The sequence below is a fragment of the Kwoniella newhampshirensis genome, chromosome 7 (genome assembly GCF_039105145.1).
Source record: "Kwoniella newhampshirensis strain CBS 13917 chromosome 7, whole genome shotgun sequence".
Lineage (NCBI taxonomy): Eukaryota > Fungi > Basidiomycota > Tremellomycetes > Tremellales > Cryptococcaceae > Kwoniella > Kwoniella newhampshirensis.
The window spans coordinates 347187-367609 of NC_089961.1; the positions used below are offsets into that span (position 1 = coordinate 347187).

The following is a 20423-nucleotide window of genomic DNA, read 5'->3' on the forward strand; positions in this document are numbered from 1 at the left end:
GTAAGGGGAGTGAGTGACTCGGACTTAGGCTCTGGAACGACTTGATCTGCAGTGGGATGCGAACGAAAAGAGTGGATGCTCCGCAAAGCCTCTTGGCACGATCATCGTTAGTGAGCCGGTCACTCGCTCTTCAAGTCGAGTTCGACTCTCGGAGGGCGCAAAGGGCGCGCGACCACTATGAGAGGGGAAGCTCATGCAGATCACTTCGTAACACCCGGTCGTAAAAGATGCATTTTCATCCTATTGAAGCGACTTGACAAAGGCCTGGCGAGTATCTAATATCAGTAAAAGGCCTCGCGCATCTGGCTAGAATCGATACATCGGTGCAAGCTACTCACCTGTTCAAGCTTTGCGACTTCCTTCTTGAACAACTCGACTTCCTTCCAGCAGTCAAGGGGTTTATCGGGATGGCTCCTGGCAAAAGGCGGATGGTCAGTATTGTTCATCTGGGGCTGTACCATCTTGAACCAGAGCATCGTGTCGTCTCTCCTCGTTGCCGTAGATAGTTCCCCGTTGACTTCGATCCAATCGTCATTATGATAGGGATGCTACGCCGATTTTCAATCTCCTTCGGCTCAATAGATGAATTGTCCGGCCTAGCATAATCTTAGGCCATCTCTAATGCGCCGATCATCTCGTCGTCATCAGATTGACGAGACTCAGTGCACCCATTCCCAAGATGGTCCCACCAATTCAGTCCTTGCAGTCCCGCCAATCACAATGTCCCAAACCCGAATTCAGACCCATCCTACCAATCACCCCACCCAAATCCGACCCCACCCCCGACGACGCGATATCTCGTCTCAGATTGTGCAAAATTCCAAACAACTCACAAATAACACTTCTCCACCCCCTCCCTCGCCTTCCTCACCTCCCCCTTATCCTTCCCGGCCTTCCTCTCCTTGATCCTCTCGACCTTCTCCCTGATCTCCTCGATATCCCGCCCGAGGACCTCGCTGCTCATGCCCGGCTTCTCCTTGTCCAGGTTCTCCTTCTCGAGCGCGGCCGAGATCTTGGAGAGGATCTCGGCTTCTTGGGATCGGAGATGGGCTGATTCAGCGGCCAGACGTCGTTTCACTATATCGTCTGATGAAGCGGAAGAAGATGATGAGGGAGAGGATGAGGAGTGTGTGGGTGAAGAGAGTCGGTCGATCAATGAGGGCGAGAACTGCAAGAGAGCAGGACGAAGATACTATCAATCTTTCGTCTCACATGACATCGTTGGAACGAGGTGGAGACAGAGGGCACTTTTCCCTTCCGCATGAATCGCAGCGAGAAGATTTTAGAGACGAAGGGGCAACACTGCAACTCACCTGGACAGAAGTACCGGGTTCAGGAGCAGAGATCACTTGCTCTTGTCCGGGAGCAGCCGGAGAAGATTGATTGGCACCCATGACGACTGTTTTCTTTTCTTTCTTGGCCAACGAGGAGAGACGGTGGGGGTGGGTATCTGTCGAATTCGAGACGAGTGACGAGAATACGACTGATTGGACCCACTGCAGTAACGAGTGGCTTTAATGACATCGCTCGAGAGAGATTCGGAACGGCTGCAACGCAATTTGATCCCGTCCAGGAATGTGGCACTTCAGGTTGCTTGGTGAGGGTTACCCTTTCTTTCGCTGTGATTTGGGATGGAGAGTAGGACAGGAGACATGGATGCATGTGGATATATGCTTGGACGTCAACGTGAACATAGAGACTCATACGTAACATGACTCATAAGTCGAACACAAGTGACCATCACCTCCTACGAGCCTCTTCCTGTTACCTCGCATGTCAACTCTCCGACTGCGAACAAACCTCCTCAAAGCAAGGGGTCGCCGCGTTCAGCCTTCCTCTTCGACGCCTTCGGCACCGAAGGTCCCTCTCCCTTGTCCAAGACAGGGACATAAGGCCAATCGGACCTCCTCAGTTCAGCTTCTCGCTCCCATGGATGGATGGGCACGAGCGCGGAAGGCGGGGGATAGACCGGCGGGAAACCGGAGTCTTGAGGAGTCTGGGGCGACCCGAAAGTGGCCGAACTGGCAGCGCCGGGACTGGTATAGTCTTGAGTGACCGAAGTGGGTTCCGCTGGGACGGGAGGGACTGGCTGATCTTGCGGGGGATTACTCAAGGATCCGAATGTCTTGGAACTACCGATGGTAAGATTGGGACTGGGTTTGTTGTCAATGGACGAGGGAATCTCCTGGGATTCGTACGACATCGCTGACGAACCGGTTGATGCGGCAATGCTCGACTTGGGATCTTCTGCAGGGACTATGCGTTCGTCACCCGGGGATCGGGGAGGGAGTTCAAGAGGAGACGTGGTGAGCAAGGATGAGATCTTGGGCGGTTGTTGGGCTGTTGAAGCGGCTCGAGGATCGGGATACTTGCTGGCATCGGTTGCAGTAGTAACAGTCGTGCGCAAGTTGAGCTCGGGGGTAAGTTGCTGCTCTTGCCAGTGACGGCCAAGACCGATTCCAGGGGTGCTGACGACCCACATAGAGTGGAGAACACCTGAATACTGTTTCGTCAATCTTTGTGCGAAGGCAAGCTCTCGGGTATGGGGATGAATCAGAGCTCACCTGGGATCCAACCGAGGAGGCAAAGTATCATATTGAGGAACACGAGGTTTTCGTGTCCTGTAGTGCACCTCAATTAGTGATCCAGTGAGCCCGAGCTAGTTTCGATCACGCTTACTACCTATGACCAAGTAGCTGCACGTCAGAAGGGACATAAGGACTCGTCAGCCTATGACAGCGATTCGTGTCAGGCAAAGGCGAGAGATGATAGTAGAAGGACGGCTGTACCTGGAAGTGGGGTGGTGTGATATCACGAGACGACGAGTTTGAGGAGGTGTAACTGAGAGAAGACACGCACATAGCCAAAGGAGGACAAACGATAGCGATCAAATGTCGGAACGGTCTCCAGAATGCTGACATGTACACATGACTGTCAGTACATGTCTGATGCGCGAGGAGAGAAAAGGTGTGAATCTGCCTTGTGACAATGATCCACTAATGGACATGCAGACTTACGAGCCACGCTAGTCTCGCCTGGAGGCATCTTGTTAGTCGCTCAGTGCTGGAAGACTATCGAAGTCAGAGGTTTCTTGAATGTATGATGGGAGAAGAGGGAGACTACAAGGAAACGAACAGGATGAGGAAAGAAATAGATCAAAGTACTGTACGCTCCGTCAATCCTGTGTGACACACAGTAGGTCATGAATAGGTAGGTCGGGTGGCGAAAACCTTGAATTCAGTCAACGCACGGACACACCGCATCGTTCCAAAGTCTGACGTATATGCGTATCATGACCGCACCGTTGCCTTTGCACCATCCCCTCACAAGAAGGAATGCTTGCAGAACCCTACCTTGATGTGCAGCCAGTAGTAAAGACCACTTTATGAACATGGACATAAGTTGATATGGCATGCTATGGCTACATGATACAGTACAAGACACTGATAGTCAAACCACAACACCCGTTTCTACACAGTCATACGGCATGCCTCGGTCTGACCATACTCAGTCTTCATTCAAATACCAAGGAGGATCCGCCAATCCTCCACCGTGAAGTGAGAAGTTAGGTAACAGATTCGTATCCGACTTTGTCTTCCGCTGCAACGGAATGGGCACCGCAGCGCTGAACCTTGCACTCTGAGCTGGATTCTGAACCACACTCGCTTCGTCATCGACATCGGAGGACTGGTGGGACGAGGACGTGGTAGTTGCAGTGAGATTGGGTGTGGAATGAGAACGAGTTTGGATAGCTTGATTGGGGGCTAGGGAGGCTGGAGTTCCGGGAGTGATACGAGGTGTGTTCTCCGGTTGACTGTCCTCTTCTGTAGGAAAGGAAACATCACCCAGGGGTGCTTGGGACGAATCGGCTTGTTGCGCTTGGGCTTCGACTGCGGTATTCTCTGTGTACGACTTTGTAACTCCTGCTTGCCTTTCTGGTTGTTTCGTCCACAGTGCGGGAGGCTGAAGAGGGATAGACGCACTAGAGGGACCTGGACCGGGAGCCGTCGGGCTTCCTTGGGAAGGTCTGGTCACGTCCTTCGAAAGTGGAGAAGGGGCCAGTTGTTGCGAGGTGGTACTTTCATGAGCCGAATGAGAAGTTTGAGTGATGGTGGTGCCATGGTGATTCTGAACAGAATGTTCTCCAGTCTCCTCGAGCTCGACAGCGAGGACCCTTTGTAGCTCCCTAATTCGGGCTCGAGCTAGATTGTATCGGCGAACTTTGAACAGGGCGTGTAATACTCCTGAGAATGTGATTGGCATGTCAGCTCTTTCACGAAAAATGCAGAATTATTGATGAAACCGCACCTGGAATGAAGCCAAGTAGTGTGAGGACGGCGTTGGTGTAAATGATCTTGTCATTCCCTGCTTGATAGTCAGCTTCGTTGTTTTCTCGCAGCTCACACTAAACAGACTGATGACCTACACCTGTCACATATAACTGCGCTATCAGGGTAAGATCTCACGTCAGCTGTCTGAAGCTACGTTTGACCCAACAAAGAGGTGACGATGGATAAACTCACACAGCAAGCGGGGGGCAGAGAATGGCTAGGATATACAACTCCACTTTCCTGTCTACGTCCTCGTCTGAAGACAGATCAGTGAAACTTTGATAATGGGAGAAGACGATCCAAACGGGGTGGTAAAACTCACCGTTGCCTGCCATGATTCACCTGTATCAAGACTTGCCTTGATGACAATCAAAGCGAGAGTAAAAGATCAGGTGCCACCGGCTACAGGCGAGATTTCGAACGGATACGATCAGTTGAGAACGAGAACGAGAGAGATGAAGTAAAGTCAAACGAAAACTGGATAGAGCAGAGGTGTTGCGAGCATGATGATTGATATTCCCAGCTGTATCACTTACTGACGCACGGACCCCTTTGAGGTTAGCGTTGCGATATCTGGAGTACAGTGAACTCTCGTCTGACTTCAGTCAAGGAAAAGACAAAGTCCAAGTGCTCAATCATCGAGTATCCTCTAGGGTAGGTTAGCTGACAGGATGCATGGAACTGCATATATATCGAACCCCGTCAGGCCCTCTCGCAATGAATTACTACGGTGGTGAATGGATGATCGGGCTGACATACAGCGAGTGGCTCTATCTCCTGGACGATCAGGACACAAGGGCCAATCAGTCACAGGATATTCTTCATCACTGCAGGTGGACAGGTGACGACTTCAGTAGCTACTGTGCATTTGATAGATGGGACTTGCAAAAGATAATGGCCGAGAATTGGCGACACTTGTTTGTTCGATCGAAAGAAAGACAGTCGCCAGTAGCCATAGCACCAAGAGTGACACATATCACCTCGGACCTTTTCGTCCTTTCAACGGGGACGTAAGCATCATCAAGTAACTATCTTTGGTCGGGCTCATCCGCACTCTATGCATATGGGTTGACGGGACATCGTTTGCTTAGCTACGGCGGACCAATCGCCACGGAATGTCCTACAGCCTCTACAGCTCTAGAGTCTTCGTGATGCCAGGCGAGATCTTCTCAGCTTCTGCTAGCATTTCCTGGAAGAACAGCCTAGTAGCCCTGATGCCCTTTCCAGAGTTGAGGTAGGTGTTCTCCACTGGTGTTGGCACGCATTCGGACCAATACTACAGGATGTTTGAATCATGCTCAGCTTGCTTCCTTCTCCCAATCATGTCGGATTTGGGCTGCGCTCTTGACAGAAGTCTTGATTGCGCACTCACATCTTCACTCTCCTTCCCGTAGGCTACGGCGGTAGTGAGACTTCTGGCCGCCTTCGCTGCACTCCTCGAGTTGACCATGAACCAGATGATCATCCTGATAAGTGCGAAACTGAATGACAGATCAAATTCTCTTCCGAGATTGGTTCGTGCTAAGCCAGGATTGACGTTGATGACTACCATGTCTGGCAGTGCGGGCATAAGGGCACGCGTCATCATCTGGAGTAGAAGCTGTGAATGAAGATCGTTAGTCGGACTCGTATGGTATGAAGCGAAGTCACCAGGAAGGGATGACATTGGGATCATGTTTCAGCCCAAGCCAGGTGACCAACAAGAATCTCGGTAATCGTCACGATGCGCGTACCTTGGAATGAGCGTATCTGTTCGGGTTGTCATAGGTGTCTGGATCGTTAAAAGCTTTGACGAAAGGGACACCTTGGTCAAAAGCATTCTTGATCGCTGTCTCATCGCCGAAGAAAACGATATCCGATCCTGTGAAGAGCACTTGTGGGCTCTTGGACCTCCTGAGAGCGGGAAGTAGGTAGAGTGTGGTCATGAGAGGAGCGAGGATATTAACTTGGAAACTGATGAAATCATCTCATCAGCGCTACTGCACGCCACAATGGAATACTAGGTAAGAAGAATAATTCACGTTCTCTCGTACCCGTCGACTGTGGCGACCATGGGTTTGACTTCAAAATTCGGGTTCATACTTAGGACAGGTGAAAGCGTTAGCATCTACGGTATAGACTGCTTGGTAACGAAAGGATCAGCACACCCACTCACCCAGCATTGTTGAAAAGTACGTCTACCCGTCCCAGCTTCTTTTCCACCTCTTGGGTGAACTGCTTCACACTTTCGAGGCTTGTCAGGTCCACATGCATGACCTCAGCATCGAGCCCTGGATGAGCTTGCTTGATCTTGTCGAGGATCTTCTCGGTCGGTTCCACAGAACGGACAGCCAGAATCAGCTTGGCAGGTTTAGCCGCTGCGAATTGCTTGACAGCCTCGAGGCCGACACCTGTTGTCGGGAATCCTGTTAGCCGCGCATGGACGATGGATATAGATATCACATGGTCATGCTCACCAGAATTGGCTCCTGTGATGATCAAATTCTTTCCGGCGAGGTAACTTCCTTTGGGAGCAGGAGGTAGGGGACTCCAGAGTTTGCGGTAGATGGACCAAGGGGTAGACATCGTGTCTGTATCGAGATTAGTGGCAGTAGTTGCTATTCTGACGAGAACGAGATCTGGGAGGCCAGTCCTTTGACACGGGCAATGATCTCGAGAATCACAACGGTAGAGTAGGGAGAAGATCGTCAAGAAGAGGAGATGAGGACGGTCGACCTCAATATATATATATTCGTGCTTGTCATGCATTGACCACACAAGGCTTACGGCCATTGTCCGTATATACTTATTTTCTGTTGATAATGATATAGGATGGAAGGCACGATGACTAACGTTTGCGATTAGACTTATCTTTCATACCCTTCTGGTTTGGGTAGAACTGCCGCTTGCGGTAATGAGACACCAGAGCCCGAAAGATGAAAATAGAAGCAATGTCTGTTAGCCGAGATTATATTACTTTAAACGGCAACAGTGGATTGTTACATGACAAAAACCTTTGCTGGGTTCCGGTTTATCGCGTCTGAGTTGACCTCCACCACTCAAAAGTTGTGACATTGACATGTCCAAGATCTATCACTCTGTCCCACACGCGATCCGACATGGCATTGCGGTCGGTCCCAGTCCAAAGGCGGACGGCTCATGCCTCCGTGTCGTTCAGCTCGGTGACCATCAGACGTCATACATCGAGCTCGTCCACAAGACTTCCTCTTGTTCCCCTTTGGATCGCAGGAGGACCGGTCACTTCGTCATCGAGAACAACGGTCATTACACGCCATTCAAAAACCAGGAAGGACAGCTGTGAGGTGGTTGTGGCTGGCGAAGAAGAAACGTATGTGAAGTGATCTTCTGCGTCGCCCCTCAGTCGGAACACAATGACGCAGAATTGATATACGGTTCGGTTGCGTTGCTGCAGAATCCGCGCGATACGAGAGAGTCGAAAGGCTTTTCAAACATGGAGGGATGTTTCGGGTTGGGAGAGGAGGAAGATCTTAGGCAAGGTGAGTAGGTGCTCTACGTTTTTTTTGCCCCATTTTCGATTCCGTACCTTGTATCGATGGAACTCGACTAAAGGCTACTCATCTAGGTCTTAAGCCTATTGCAAGATCGTTTTCCAGAATTCACAACGGCTCTGAGGGCGGACGGTGCCTGGTCCGACCTGATCGTTCACGCGGATCAAGCTTCAGCTGTGAACCTCACCGATGGTGCTGTCCAAACGTGAGTATACTATTCATGCCGACAGGATGATCAAGTGGGTTGAGCTGATCGATTTTCAGTGCAATATCCGTAGAGGTGAGGTTCTGGTATACCATTCACCCTGTCAAGGTGGTCCGGTATTCCCGAGGCTCGCTGAAAGTAATCATAGGGGACTATACCGCAGACCATTGACGGCAGTCTGACGATGGTCACTAGGGAGCCCTACGGTCCCGTGCTCAGTATACCGGCCTTCAATTTTCCACTCACTCTGACCTTAAGGAGTATAGGTTCGTCCCTGCTGTTGTCTTTGCTGTTCGTTTCTTGGCTGAGACTGTTCGACAGTAAGACAAGCTGATACTGTTTGTTCCCCCTCAAGTGTATCCGCTAGCATGTGGCAACACCGTGATAATGAAATGTAGGTCGTTGAAATATAGCATGAAACGCGGCTGATGTGAAGACCACATCTGCACCATCAGCTTCGCCCCTAATCCCACAACTCTCTTCACTCTTTGGACCTCTTCTCGGCGAAGCAGGTCTTCCTCCTGGCGTTCTGCAGATCCTTAATTTCTCGGAGGAGGACGTTGCGGAGAGAGTGGAGCAGATCATCGCGGACGATGACGTTCGAGTGAGTCAGCGTTTGGCCTCTTAACTGAGATGTATGAAATGATGTCTGTCGCTGACGATCGCTCGCTTGGCGGTGACGCAGATGGTGAACTTTACTGGATCGATCAAGCTTGGTAGATTATTAGCAGAGAAGTGCGGAAAGTACCTCAAGTGCGTCATTACTCGACAGACTCAATCGTCAGGATGAAACTGATATGTGAAGTGTCCCACGTCGTTTTCAGGCCTTCTGTGATGGAACTGGGCGGTAAATCACCTGCGATCGTCCTCCCTTCCGCTGACCTTGAGCTGGCGGCGAACAATGTAAGCCAAATAGTGTAAGAAGCAACGAGCCTTGCTGATAAGCAGTGATCATTACACAGATCCTGTTTGGGGCTTTTGCGAACTCGGGCCAAGTATGCATGTCAACGGAACGAGTCATTGTGCATGAAGATGTAGCTGAACAGTTTGAGAAGGTGCTCAAGGAGACGGCCGAGAAGGCGAGGTGGACAGGTGGGATGGAGCTTGTCAGACTGGGAGCGGCAAAAGGTGCACAATCTTTGGTTGATGACGCGGTCAAAGCGGTAAGTCCGAATGGAGCTGTTTGTCACGGAGACGCAGAGCCTGGTGACTGATGTGGTCATTAGGGCGCTCGGATCGTCTACACTGCGTCGTCGTCCGACTCTTCTTCGTCATCAACATCCTACCCCCCGACTATCATCAAGGCCCTACCTTCCGCTGCAACACTATCAAACACCGAATCCTTCTCCCCTATTCTGACTATTCACACAGCTCCGACCGTCCCATCCATCATATCTCTGGCCAACTCACACGAAACTGGATTGACATCTTCCATCTTCTCCAAAGATCTTTCCCAAGCGTTAGAAGTCGCCAAGCAGTTGGATTTAGGAGCGGTGCATGTCAACGGGATGACGATACATGATCAACATGGTCTGCCTCATGGAGGTTGGAAATCTAGTGGCTGGGGCAGGTTCAACGGGCAGGGTGCTGTGGAGAGCTTCACACAGACGAAGAACATCAGGATATGTGGCGGTGGTGGAGGGAGATTGCCCTTGGAGATGTTGTATAACGGATCGTGAGGGTGTGGGATCTCTGTCTGCCGCACTAGAGTAGATCTCCAAGGGGATCTCGGAGTGATTCAGAAGTGCGCTCCGATACATCTTACATGCATCCGGTGTCCTGGTTTTGGTTTCTATCGTCGGTGACCGACTGCACCGTCTCAACGACAACTACGGACGTTGACGGGCACACAGCACCGTGTTGAACAGGGGTGACGTCACCTTTTTGATTCACGCGGAGGTTCCTCCCATTTGGTTGGTGCCTTGTGCCAAGAATAAACACAGCAACAAAGAGTGATAAGTTACCAATGTGTAGATGGGTATATATATATAGATGGGCTGAGAAGTGAGAGGTTGATCCTTTCTTTCTTTCGACAACGACCTACCTCTACTGCTCTCCTCTCTTCCAAGCCGACACTCAATCTCTGGCTCAAACGAATCATATCCCTCGGCAGTGTCTTGGCGACCAAGCGATAAGCACACGCATCACAATGGCACGACCACCATCATGTAAGTCGAGTTCAACTCGGGCTGGTTGGAGGTCGAGTGGAGTCCTTCGTCGTCGTTTCCTCTACCGATACAGCTCATTTCATTCCCCATATACCCTCTACTCTTGTGATGCGTGCTGATTGATCGTCCTGTCATGACATACAGCGACGGGAGACGTCTTACTCTACTTTATCGCGATTTTCATCCCTCCCATCTCTGTGTGAGTGAGCCGACTACTCCCAAGTTCCGACTCCCAATCCTCCTCTTCCTCCTTCTCCTCGTCCCACCTCCTCCTCAGCCGTCATCCTGTCCGACCGTGCTGATATCGATATCGACATCGACGACTCTCTCACAGATTCTTGAAGAGAGGTTGTGGCGCGGACTTGTTCATAAATATCTTACTTTGGATCCTTGGTTGGATTCCCGGTAAGCCCGTCCCTTACATTCTTCTTCCTTCACCACATGACACGTCTATCCAAGACCCATCCTTTCCATTGACACTCCTCGATGACATTGTCATTCATCTATTCTATACATTCATTCGCTCATTCAATATGAGCTGACTGAGAAGGATGGCTGACTCCTTCTCGCCGAAAGGCGTTCTTCATGCTTGGTGGATCATCTCGAAATATGAGAGACCGCAGGGCGTCCCTGTTGGTGCGAGGTATTAGTCGATCAATACTTTTCTTGCGGGTCGGGAGGCGAGTGAACCTGTGCCCCATGTACAAGGAGTAGAGAGAGACGGATCGGTAGCGTAGTAGACAAGGTATATTGACCTAGCAGAGCCTTTTTGTGTTTGACCCGACTGCCAAGGCCAATGTGATATGGTTGCTGGTAATTACCCGACCACTTGAGACTCGTCAAGACGGACATGTAACCTCATCAAGGACGTCGTCGAGAAAACTCTGTAACACTTTCGCCCTTATACCAATTCAGAGAGATTATGTGGAGTGGCGTCAGATGAGAATGACATGACATTCATGATATGTGAGCAGAATGATGAAGAATACTATGATATTTGCGTCTGTATGAACAGTGTTAGAGGCTACCACGAGCAAGTTAGCCTGCAATTCTTCGTTGCTAGGTGCTTCCGCTTTCCTCCTCATTCACAGCTTGAAGTCTCCCCTATTGGTACGCCTCCGCCGGGATCGATGTTTTGATCTCCTCGTAATTCTTGACCGCCGCTTCAAAGTCCCAACCATTCTGAGCGAGGCACATGCCAGAGAATTGCGCGTTCATACCGGTTCGCTGTGAGAGTTGCGCCAGTAGGGCTTCTTGTTGGGCCTGAGGGATATCCGAAACTGGGGCAGCTGTGGCAGGAGCGACTGAGGCTGGAGGCTGAATAGCTACTCCATGGACGGCAAGAGATCGATTGTCGTCAAACGCGCCAGTACCAAGATAGCTGTGGACGATCATGGTGTCGGACAGAACGAGAGCCGGCCAGCCGGCATTTCGTGCACTGAAACCAGATGTCAATCTTCGTGGTAGACCCTTCTCGATGAGACTTACGGAGAGCCTTGTGGCGCATCGACCAGGATGAAGGTTCGCGAGAACGATCGATATGTTCCCGAAGGCACTAAGACACACTCAGTCATTGCCGTTGATTGAGATCGCGTCGATATGACTCACTTTCTTCGAACTCGCCTTGGACCATCAGACACAATCGAACATCCACGCCCTCCCCATCCAACACCCATGACTCGATACACCACTTCTTTGCATCCTCCAAAGGGTGTCTCGTCTTGGGCACGTTCTTGTTCCACCATCGGAGCAATCTCTCAGGATCCGAAGCGAATTGTAGTGTATCCATTCGTTGTTTGATACTGCTGACGTTCCGGAGGAAGTTTCGACTAGGCAAGTTGGTCCATGCCTCAAAAGAGACCGGTTGAGGTCGGTTGGATCGTGTTTTTTGCACGTCTTGTTGAAGGAAAGACCGAGAGGGTAGCGTGTTGGCGGAGATGGAAATGAGAGCGTCTGGTGCGTACCCAATCAATGTCGCATTGCGGTCATTGTCAAACAGCGCAAAGAATCTGTTACTCGTTCAGCGTACACAAAACGTCGCAAGCGATTTAAATACTCACTTCGCGCAGAATTCCATCGCAAACTGCCTTGCAGCATCCTGCTCGAAAAAGAAAGGTTGGACATCGAAGGGGAATGTGAATGGTTTGGCGACGAGTGCCGCTTTCTCCGCTTCGGTTTCTCGTACTTTTGGTTTTCGGTCAATGGGGAAAATCACACGTTCAAGGCTAACTCCGTCAAGGATGCGTAAACCAGGGAATCGACGCAAAATCTCACTGTGCATGTCGTCAACGATCACGCATGATAATGCTTCCGTTCGTAACTGACTGTTTATAGACCGCAGGACCATCGGGCTGTTGAAGAGTCTTTTCGCGAAACTGACAATCGTTTAATTTCAACTCAATCAAGCTTTTCAAGCTACCCGCGCCCGCGTTGGCCTTGCCCTTCTTTTCGCCCGCAGCCCTTATGTTGTCGAGTTCGTTAAAAGATCTGATCGGATTGCGGCTGAGATCCAGCGCTCGAATGTGAGGGAGCCACATGGGCAATTTCTCAAGCTGTCGAAGATGGTCGAGGTTGTTGTTGGCGAGACTGAGGGTGTGGATGGTGATGGAAGCAGCCTTAAGGACTATCAGACGACAGTCTCATCCATAGTTAGAGCCCACGTACCTTCTGAAAGACCTCGTCGATCAACCTCCAGAACACTAAACCAGCGGAAGTAGGCGCATTTGGGTGTCCAGGCGGCAAGATGCCATTCTCCTTCAGCCAGGGATCGTCGACGAGTCCCTGAAACGTGGTGTAAGCAAAGATGTACACTCATACAGATCTTGGGCAGCCACATACCGACATGTCAAGGACACCCTCTGAGATCATTTTCGACCTCAACCAAGCCTTCATTTCATCGCTATGTAACTTCTTGTTCAGCTCTGACTTTGCATGATCCCGTTCGGCCTTGTTAGGCACTCGAAGTTGCTGTATTGTAGGAGGTGTGCCGGCGGGTTGTCGGCCCGGATGTCCCCCGTTACGAGGGGCCGGTCGACCGCCGCGACCAGTCGAGCTGCCAGAAGACATGCGCGCGGCGAGATTCGCAGCAGTGAGCGGTTTCTGATATGGTTTGCTGTTGTTTGAATTGTTGTTTGGCGGGTGATGTCGGCCAGTCTGTTGTATGTAGGGGCGAAAGGAAAGATATACATGGGGCGCGGAATGATAGAATGGCGACGACCAAGATGATTGGAAAGACAACCATATTGGGTCCGTCGACAGTGGAAAGTCGAATGGGGACGTCGAGAGTGTGGGTGGTTGTGAAAAGGGATAATCCAGTTGTAAGCGTGCTGACAGGATGGATGGCCACCAGAAGAAGGCTCGAGGGCGCATCATGATGCAGCTACTGTGTAGCTAGGGCACGAGAGAGACAGGATCGTGGAGACCGAGTACGGGAAAGGGTACAAGGATTGTTCGTATGCAGTGATACATGATCTATGGCGTTCCATTGAGGGAATACCTTGAAAGGAAGAGCCAAAGGTAGACAGGTGTATTACGACTGGCGTAATGGTTTGACTCAAGCTTCGAAGTCTCAATGAGCCTGTAGGAAGCACCAAGATGCCTACGATTGCGATAGCTAGGAAAGCCGACGCTGCCGAATGCAAGTACGCTTGAGATCGACCATCCCTCCTAACTGGCTCACGCCCTTTCCGGTCTTCCACGCGTTGACAGCGACTTTGTTCGGATCTCCCTCGAGCCCTCATAGTGAGAAAATTGTCATGAGAAACCCACCTGATCAAGTGGTCCACCGGACCTGCCACCCGTTCGTCGACCAGCGCCCCTTCCGATTTTCCCTCCCGACGTGCCATCCAATTCCATCTGTTGCTCTCTTGATATGCCCGCTCCCCTCAGCGCTGTCGCGAGCCCACGAGCGCTGGGAGCTCCATTGGCGGTGCCTCGAATAGACAGTGAGGAACCAGAAGCCGTAGGTCCATTCTGCTCGGTGTTTTTGCTGCTATTGAAGTTGGCAAGAGCTTGTTGAAAAGCAGCCATAATGAGTGATGGAATTCGGAAGTGATTTTGAAGCTAGAGGGCAGGCAACGCAGGTGCCCAACGTGAAGCGAACGAGATGAGAGATCTACCGGTGCAAGCAGACCACTGAAGCGTCGAGTTGCGTCGTATGTGAAGTAGACGTGAATTTGTGATTAGAACAAGAACAAGGAATGGAAAGGTTGATGAACAGTCGGAATGAGGACAAGAAGCGTTCAATGGCGGGTGGCAATTTAACGTGGCCTACTAAACTCAGTGGAATGGCGATCCGCGCCTAAGCAATTTGGAACACGCCTAAATGGCCTACCGGTTGTGCTTTCGTGCGTTCCGCTCACATTTAGGCGCGCCTCCTTTTCTTCCTCGCTCATACGCTTCGTTTGAAGCTCTGGCATCCCATCGTTGTCCACTTGTTCATTATCCTGTCCATGTGCATATCAACAACCCTGTTTGCACCAAATCATCGGCCCTACGATGCCTGCTCCAATCGCCGCTACCAATGGACACAGTAACGGCCATGTCGCTAACGGCCATGGACCCGTGAAGTCCTCTGCGGCGAAATCGAGAGGAGCGTTGAAGAGACTGAAGGCAAAGGCAAAGGCGGCTTCAGGTGGTGGAAGGAGTGGGACAGAATCTGCTAGTGAACCCCCAACGGACACAGAGAGCGAAGCGGAGGTGAGCTAGCCTCTATATGTAAGCGTGAAGTCACAGCTTACGAAGCTTTTATCACAGTCAACTGCTTCTGTCTCCACCGCTGCCACATCCGAATCTATTGCTTCATCCTTTGCCCTCGACCCCGCCGATCCAGCCTATTCAGCGTTCGCATCCGTCTTCGCCCACTTCCAAGGGGAGGATGGAGATCAAGCAGGGGAAGATAATGGACCAGCTAAGCCGGAGGTGTACTATTCAGATGATGAGGATGATGACGAAGAAGCGAAGGAAACGGCCGTGCAGAAGGCTCTGGAGCAGGAGGGTTTGACGAGAAGACAAAAGAGACAAGCGGCTGTGAGTGATCAACCTCCGTGCTGAGATCATACCGGAGGGTGTCATGCTCAATGTCGGGTATCATTTGCAGAAACTCACGGTAGCGGAGTTGAAGCAATTAGTTGATAGACCAGAAGTGGTGGAATGGTTCGATTGTGATGCGCGAGACCCCCGACTGCTGGTAAACCTAAAATCGTATAGAAAGTAAGCACAGCCTTTTCAATGGCGACCGGATGACCTGAGCTAATGTCTTCATTCTAGCACTGTCCCGGTGCCTTCACATTGGAACGCCAAGAGAGATTATCTAGCAGGAAAGAGGGGTATCGAGAAACCGCCATATCTGCTACCTCGTAAGTGAGATCCGGTGAAGCCTGCTAGAGTACTGCTGATACAGTCATTGTACCCAGCATGGATCGCCGAGACCGGTATTGGAGAGCAGCGAGATGCGGTCAAAGCGAAAGAGGCGGAGCAGACTTTGCGACAGAAGACCCGAGAGCGGGTACAACCGAAAATGGGAAAAATCGATATTGATTACCAAAAGCTTCACGACGCTTTCTTCAAATTCCAGACGAAGCCGAGTATGAGCAAGTTTGGCGAGGCGTAAGCGATCCCTTCCTGATTCTTGAGTCCATTGTAAAGCTAATTCACAATGCATACAGCTACTACGAAGGCAAAGAATTGGAAACAGACTTGCGGACGAAGAAACCAGGAGAACTTTCGGACGAACTTGTGGAAGCACTCTCAATACCCCCGCTTGCTCCCCCTCCATGGCTTATTGCCATGCAGCGATTTGGTCCTCCACCTAGTTATCCCAACCTACGTATCAGAGGTCTCAACGCACCTATTCCCCCTGGGTGAGCTCCAGCCATTTTTGTTTATACTGGCCGGAGCTGATCGATCGCAGAGCGCAATGGGGTTTCCATCCTGGAGGTTGGGGCAAACCGCCCATGGATGACTTCAACAGACCACTGTACGGAGATGTCTTTGGCGTTCTACAAGGAGCCGAGATCGCTGTGAGTGTACCAAGACTACCTTCTACTTGAACGATTGACTGACAGTGGCATCAGAACCAAAATGACATCAACCGAGAGCTTTGGGGTGAGATTGAACACATCGAGGAAGGTGAGCTTTGGGTGTTCTTCCCAAAGTACCACTTGACTGATCGCCATTATAGAGTCAGAAGAGGAAGATTCCGACGAAGAGGAGGAAGAAGAGGAAGACGAAGGACCAGCGCCTGTCAGATCGGCCAACGCCCCTGCCGATGGACTTGAGACTCCCTCCGGTCTTGCCACACCGTCAGGCTACAACTCCGTTGTGTCTACCGTAGCTGGTGGTCTTGAAACACCAGACTTTATCGACCTCCGAAAGAACGCGCGAGCAGAGAGCGAGGATGTACCCTCAGGCCCGAAAGAGCTGTATCAGGTCATCCCGGAGAGGGAGTCGACTGCCCGAGGTTTTATGGGCAGTTCGACTGCGTACGATATGACCCAGCTGGGAAAGAGCAGTGGACCTGCTGTTCTGGGCGCAGAGGATGGCGGGAGAAAGGTAAGCTGCACCATGACATTCCTTACTAGCCTGGTGTCCAGTCAGCTAAAATGAGATGACGCGCAGCGAAAAGCAGGAGATGTGGAAATCTCCATCAACGAAGACGAAGAGCTTACTCAAGAGCAACTCAAGGCCAAGTACGAGGCATCTCGAGCGCAACAGAAGCAGGTCTATGTACCTGGTGCGGATGCGGATCGAAGTGGATTCGAGGATGTCATGGCTGGTGAGATGAAGAAGCGCGCAAGGAAGGACGATAAGAAGGGTAAGGAGAAGGCGGAGAAATTCAAGTTCTAAGCGGTGTATGTGTGTCATCTTCTGGGAGATAGGTACAGAGAGTGATGCTGGTGTATGCATCGTTATTCTCTACCGATTCAAGCGTGTATACGAACGTCAAATCACAATGGCAGGGGAGTGGCAAACCACCTGATGATGGCGAAGTGCTTGAAAGGTGATGACCAAAAACTGAAAGTTCACCTTCTGTCCGAACTGGATTTGAGGGGCTGTTGGGGATTTGTCTGTCCATTCGTGTCGGTGCATAGCTATTTTGCGGATCAGCAACTGTCACTCGAGTGATTTATCAATGCTTCGTCCAATTTGACCATCTTTCAATCAGTATCGAAGCAAGGAGTGATTTCGTAACAAAGCGCCACGTGGTCTGGGTTGTGCCTCGATTCCGAATTTTGACAACCTAATGCAATCTGCATCTTTAACAATATAATCTGCCCGAAAATTCTCATTCTACACCATACCCATGAATTAGAATCACACAGCATGGCTAAGAAAACAGCCGGAGCTCCTGCATCGATCCAGCCATCAGCTGGCAAGAGGATCACTTTCGACGACGACGATGAAGATATCTATTCGGCGGAAGAGGGATCAGAGGTTGGAATCGGAGCAGGAGGACAGAAATACAGTGATGTCGACGACGGTGACGAGGATGAAGATGATGACGATGATGATGCTCCTGAAGCTGTGGGGCTGAGTGCCGCCCAGGAAGCGGAAAGGGAAGCGGCCAAGCGCGAAGCAGAGTGAGTCTTCAACTCCCACCAGCTCACTACGGCCGAACATATCATGTCGCAGTGAAATGTATTCCATCTCTCTCAAGTCAGATCATAGCCTGATTCTTGGTCGGTATAAAATGCATAATCCGGGTTGACTGAGACATGACAGGTCTACCGCTTCCAAACGACAAGCAGCCAATGCTCGAGCTCAGGCCATCTCCGCTCTTAAGGCGGAGCAGAAGAAGGCGAAGGGAAAAGGAACAGAAGTCAAGAACCTGCCCAATGCACCCGGGAGCAAGAAACGACGACAAACTGAGGGGAACGACGAGGATGTGGCTGAGGACGAGGATCAAGAAACGGCAAGACTGAGGAAGAGAATGGAAGCCGCCATGGCTGAAGCTTCAGATGAAGAAAGTTTGTCTCACGACGACGACGACGACAATGAGGAGTATGGAGAGGAGGACGACGAGGAAGGTTCATTCCATACAGACTCTGAGGACGATGAAGAGGGGGGAGAAGAGGAGGAAGGAGAAGTCGATTCGGATGATTCGGAACGATTGGAAAACATCAAGATTGACGGTGCGAGCAAATCAAGATGGGCCCAAATGCAAGCTATGATGGAAGCTGCTGAGGCTAGAGCCGGCATCACCACATCTTCTTCATCGACGTCCAAAGCCGGACCTTCGAAATTGCCTAAAGCCAAATCTACCGAAAAGCGAAAATCAAAGGCCGATTCAGAATCCGAAGGTAAGGAGTCGGAGGATGGATCAGAGGAGTTGGAAGAGGAAGAAGAGGAGGCACAGTGGGATTTGGCACCGACGTTTGGCGCGAAGCCACTATCGAAAGCCGTCTTGAATGCTGCATCGAAAGCCGAGGTGGACAAAAAGGCAAGGGAAGCAGAGAGGAAAGAAGCGGAGAGGAAGAGGAATCAGGAACAGCATGGAAACAGAAAGAGAAAGAAGAGAAAGATGGCCAAGGAAGTCACTAGTAAGAAGCTGTCGTGAGTCGTGATCTTCGTGGTTTTCTTGTGGTCCCTGTCATTTTCTCCCTTCGCAAATTTCTTTCAAATGCGCGGTACTCTACTCGTCTAGCACTTGGGGCTCTTTTCTTCACTCCGGACAGAATTACAATGATACACACAGAGCGTTCATGCTGACATCTGCACGGCCTTGCAGCGAGAAGACAACACTTCATCTTCTTCAACCGACTCTCGACCTTACCCCCGGCGCTCTTCCGCCCATCATTGATTCGAAGACAAAATCAATCGGCACAGCACCTGCTGGCAAGGCTTCGGTCAAAAAGTTTTACAAGAACGCAATGAAGAGTAGTGGGATGGTTCCTGGACGTGGTATAGTGGACGGAAGACGGAAGGTAGTGGGGACCATGCTGCGTTGATTGACCTTCACAGGATCCAACACTTGTACCACTTTGGAGCGAAGAAGGCCATTGTATGCATCTCCTTTTTCCAGCGACGATCATCAACGGTGATGCGTGTTCCGATCTGTCACACGATTCAAGAGAGCAGCTGAACCCGCATAGCGAGCGTTTTACCTTCAACTTGGGCATTCGTATTGACGATTATCTGACCTCGTCTCGGACCTCTTCATTGATGTCGATACCAATGAGTAAAGCGATCGACTATCGTTATAACATACGTCGTGGGGAACACCACCTTCTCACACGTCCCCTTGGACGGAACAGCCGCCAGACGTTGACGGCTCCTCGGACTCGGGCAAAGACTGAGGTCTGACCTCAACTTGCACTGGAGAATGGTTGTACTGGTAGCCCACCTGTCGTTCCACTTGCATTTCCGTTACTAGAGGACACCTAACTCACGCATCTTCGAGAGCTTACCCGATAGGTCACTCCCCTTGGCCACCTAGTTCCAACGGTCCCAGATTCACTTCACCTCGCCCTTTTCCTCTGCAAAAATCGACATCAGCCGTAAGTTATATGAGCTGGGCAACGGGATATCTTTCTCAGTACGGCCTTATTCCGCATCCCTTAGGATCGAGAACGAAGTCGAGTCTCTCACGTCAACCTGGTGAAAGAATATTCTGCTAAAACACATCAGGAGGCCCTCCATCCACTTGTGACTCAACGCTCTACCTTCATCATCCTGTAGCTTGAAAGCAATCGTCAGACATCACAGACGAATGAGGCGAGAAGGTGATAAAGAGTTCAAGAATCCTGAGCTTGAGGTGAACGATGATAGTATTGGTGGTGATGAGCGATTGGAATTGAAAGGAGTAGGAGATGACAATGCTGTCTTGTTTGCGATTACCAAGCTCAGAATGTGAATCAGGGGTAGTCCAGATCGTGATGCAGACAGGCATCAGAATACTATACTGATAAATATCGTACCAAGTTGTCGCTGGACAGATCATACTCTGACCATGCTACTAGTGCCTCGCTGAACACTCCTATCCCATCTTGGCAGGGCCTTTGCCTTTGTTCTTGTTCAATCCATCGCCGTCGGTGTTGTCTTCGTGCGATTGAGGCTGACAAGGAGGTGAAAGGAGAGAGGTTTTCCACATGCGAGGCGAATGGAGGTGATATGATGGATGCACGGACGCCGCCGGGTGAAGGGATGTGCCGGTCACGAGCGTTGCATATGATCATTAAGAAGGACGAAGGACAGGATATGATCTGAGAAG

General features: G+C 50.8%; 8 protein-coding genes across 8 annotated transcripts; 3 read left to right on the forward strand and 5 right to left on the reverse strand.

The window, feature by feature from the left end:
* Positions 1–240: 240 nt before the first annotated feature.
* On the reverse strand, positions 241–1394 carry IAR55_003845 (uncharacterized protein; the record flags this gene model as incomplete). Its single annotated transcript, XM_066946951.1, has 4 exons — positions 241–264; positions 339–414; positions 834–1168; positions 1314–1394. The coding sequence occupies 4 exons, from the start codon at positions 1392–1394 to the stop codon at positions 241–243; spliced, it is 516 nt and encodes a 171-aa protein (XP_066802330.1).
* A 410-nt stretch (positions 1395–1804) lies between these two features.
* Positions 1805–3045, reverse strand: IAR55_003846 (uncharacterized protein; the record flags this gene model as incomplete). The annotated part of the gene is made up of 5 exons (XM_066946952.1): positions 1805–2496; positions 2565–2621; positions 2680–2696; positions 2860–2914; positions 3018–3045. The coding sequence occupies 5 exons, from the start codon at positions 3043–3045 to the stop codon at positions 1805–1807; spliced, it is 849 nt and encodes a 282-aa protein (XP_066802331.1).
* Positions 3046–3507: 462 nt separating this feature from the next.
* IAR55_003847 (uncharacterized protein) lies at positions 3508–4666 on the reverse strand (the record flags this gene model as incomplete). The annotated part of the gene is made up of 4 exons (XM_066946953.1): positions 3508–4244; positions 4309–4365; positions 4427–4446; positions 4524–4666. 4 exons carry the CDS (start codon positions 4664–4666, stop codon positions 3508–3510), a joined length of 957 nt encoding a protein of 318 aa, XP_066802332.1.
* Positions 4667–5460: 794 nt separating this feature from the next.
* Positions 5461–6896, reverse strand: IAR55_003848 (uncharacterized protein; the record flags this gene model as incomplete). The annotated part of the gene is made up of 6 exons (XM_066946954.1): positions 5461–5607; positions 5704–5931; positions 6065–6284; positions 6353–6412; positions 6487–6721; positions 6788–6896. The coding sequence occupies 6 exons, from the start codon at positions 6894–6896 to the stop codon at positions 5461–5463; spliced, it is 999 nt and encodes a 332-aa protein (XP_066802333.1).
* Positions 6897–7429: 533 nt separating this feature from the next.
* IAR55_003849 (uncharacterized protein) lies at positions 7430–9724 on the forward strand (the record flags this gene model as incomplete). Its single annotated transcript, XM_066946955.1, has 11 exons — positions 7430–7659; positions 7744–7828; positions 7915–8045; positions 8105–8120; positions 8194–8311; positions 8401–8439; positions 8501–8649; positions 8731–8798; positions 8870–8948; positions 9008–9208; positions 9272–9724. 11 exons carry the CDS (start codon positions 7430–7432, stop codon positions 9722–9724), a joined length of 1569 nt encoding a protein of 522 aa, XP_066802334.1.
* A 1593-nt stretch (positions 9725–11317) lies between these two features.
* IAR55_003850 (uncharacterized protein) lies at positions 11318–14242 on the reverse strand (the record flags this gene model as incomplete). The annotated part of the gene is made up of 8 exons (XM_066946956.1): positions 11318–11651; positions 11702–11768; positions 11822–12222; positions 12274–12486; positions 12539–12828; positions 12878–12994; positions 13052–13366; positions 13982–14242. 8 exons carry the CDS (start codon positions 14240–14242, stop codon positions 11318–11320), a joined length of 1998 nt encoding a protein of 665 aa, XP_066802335.1.
* A 468-nt stretch (positions 14243–14710) lies between these two features.
* On the forward strand, positions 14711–17059 carry IAR55_003851 (uncharacterized protein; the record flags this gene model as incomplete). Its single annotated transcript, XM_066946957.1, has 10 exons — positions 14711–14911; positions 14969–15241; positions 15312–15424; positions 15482–15570; positions 15628–15820; positions 15880–16074; positions 16125–16233; positions 16288–16342; positions 16395–16765; positions 16832–17059. The coding sequence occupies 10 exons, from the start codon at positions 14711–14713 to the stop codon at positions 17057–17059; spliced, it is 1827 nt and encodes a 608-aa protein (XP_066802336.1).
* A 477-nt stretch (positions 17060–17536) lies between these two features.
* On the forward strand, positions 17537–19161 carry IAR55_003852 (uncharacterized protein; the record flags this gene model as incomplete). Its single annotated transcript, XM_066946958.1, has 3 exons — positions 17537–17793; positions 17936–18766; positions 18942–19161. 3 exons carry the CDS (start codon positions 17537–17539, stop codon positions 19159–19161), a joined length of 1308 nt encoding a protein of 435 aa, XP_066802337.1.
* Positions 19162–20423: the final 1262 nt, after the last annotated feature.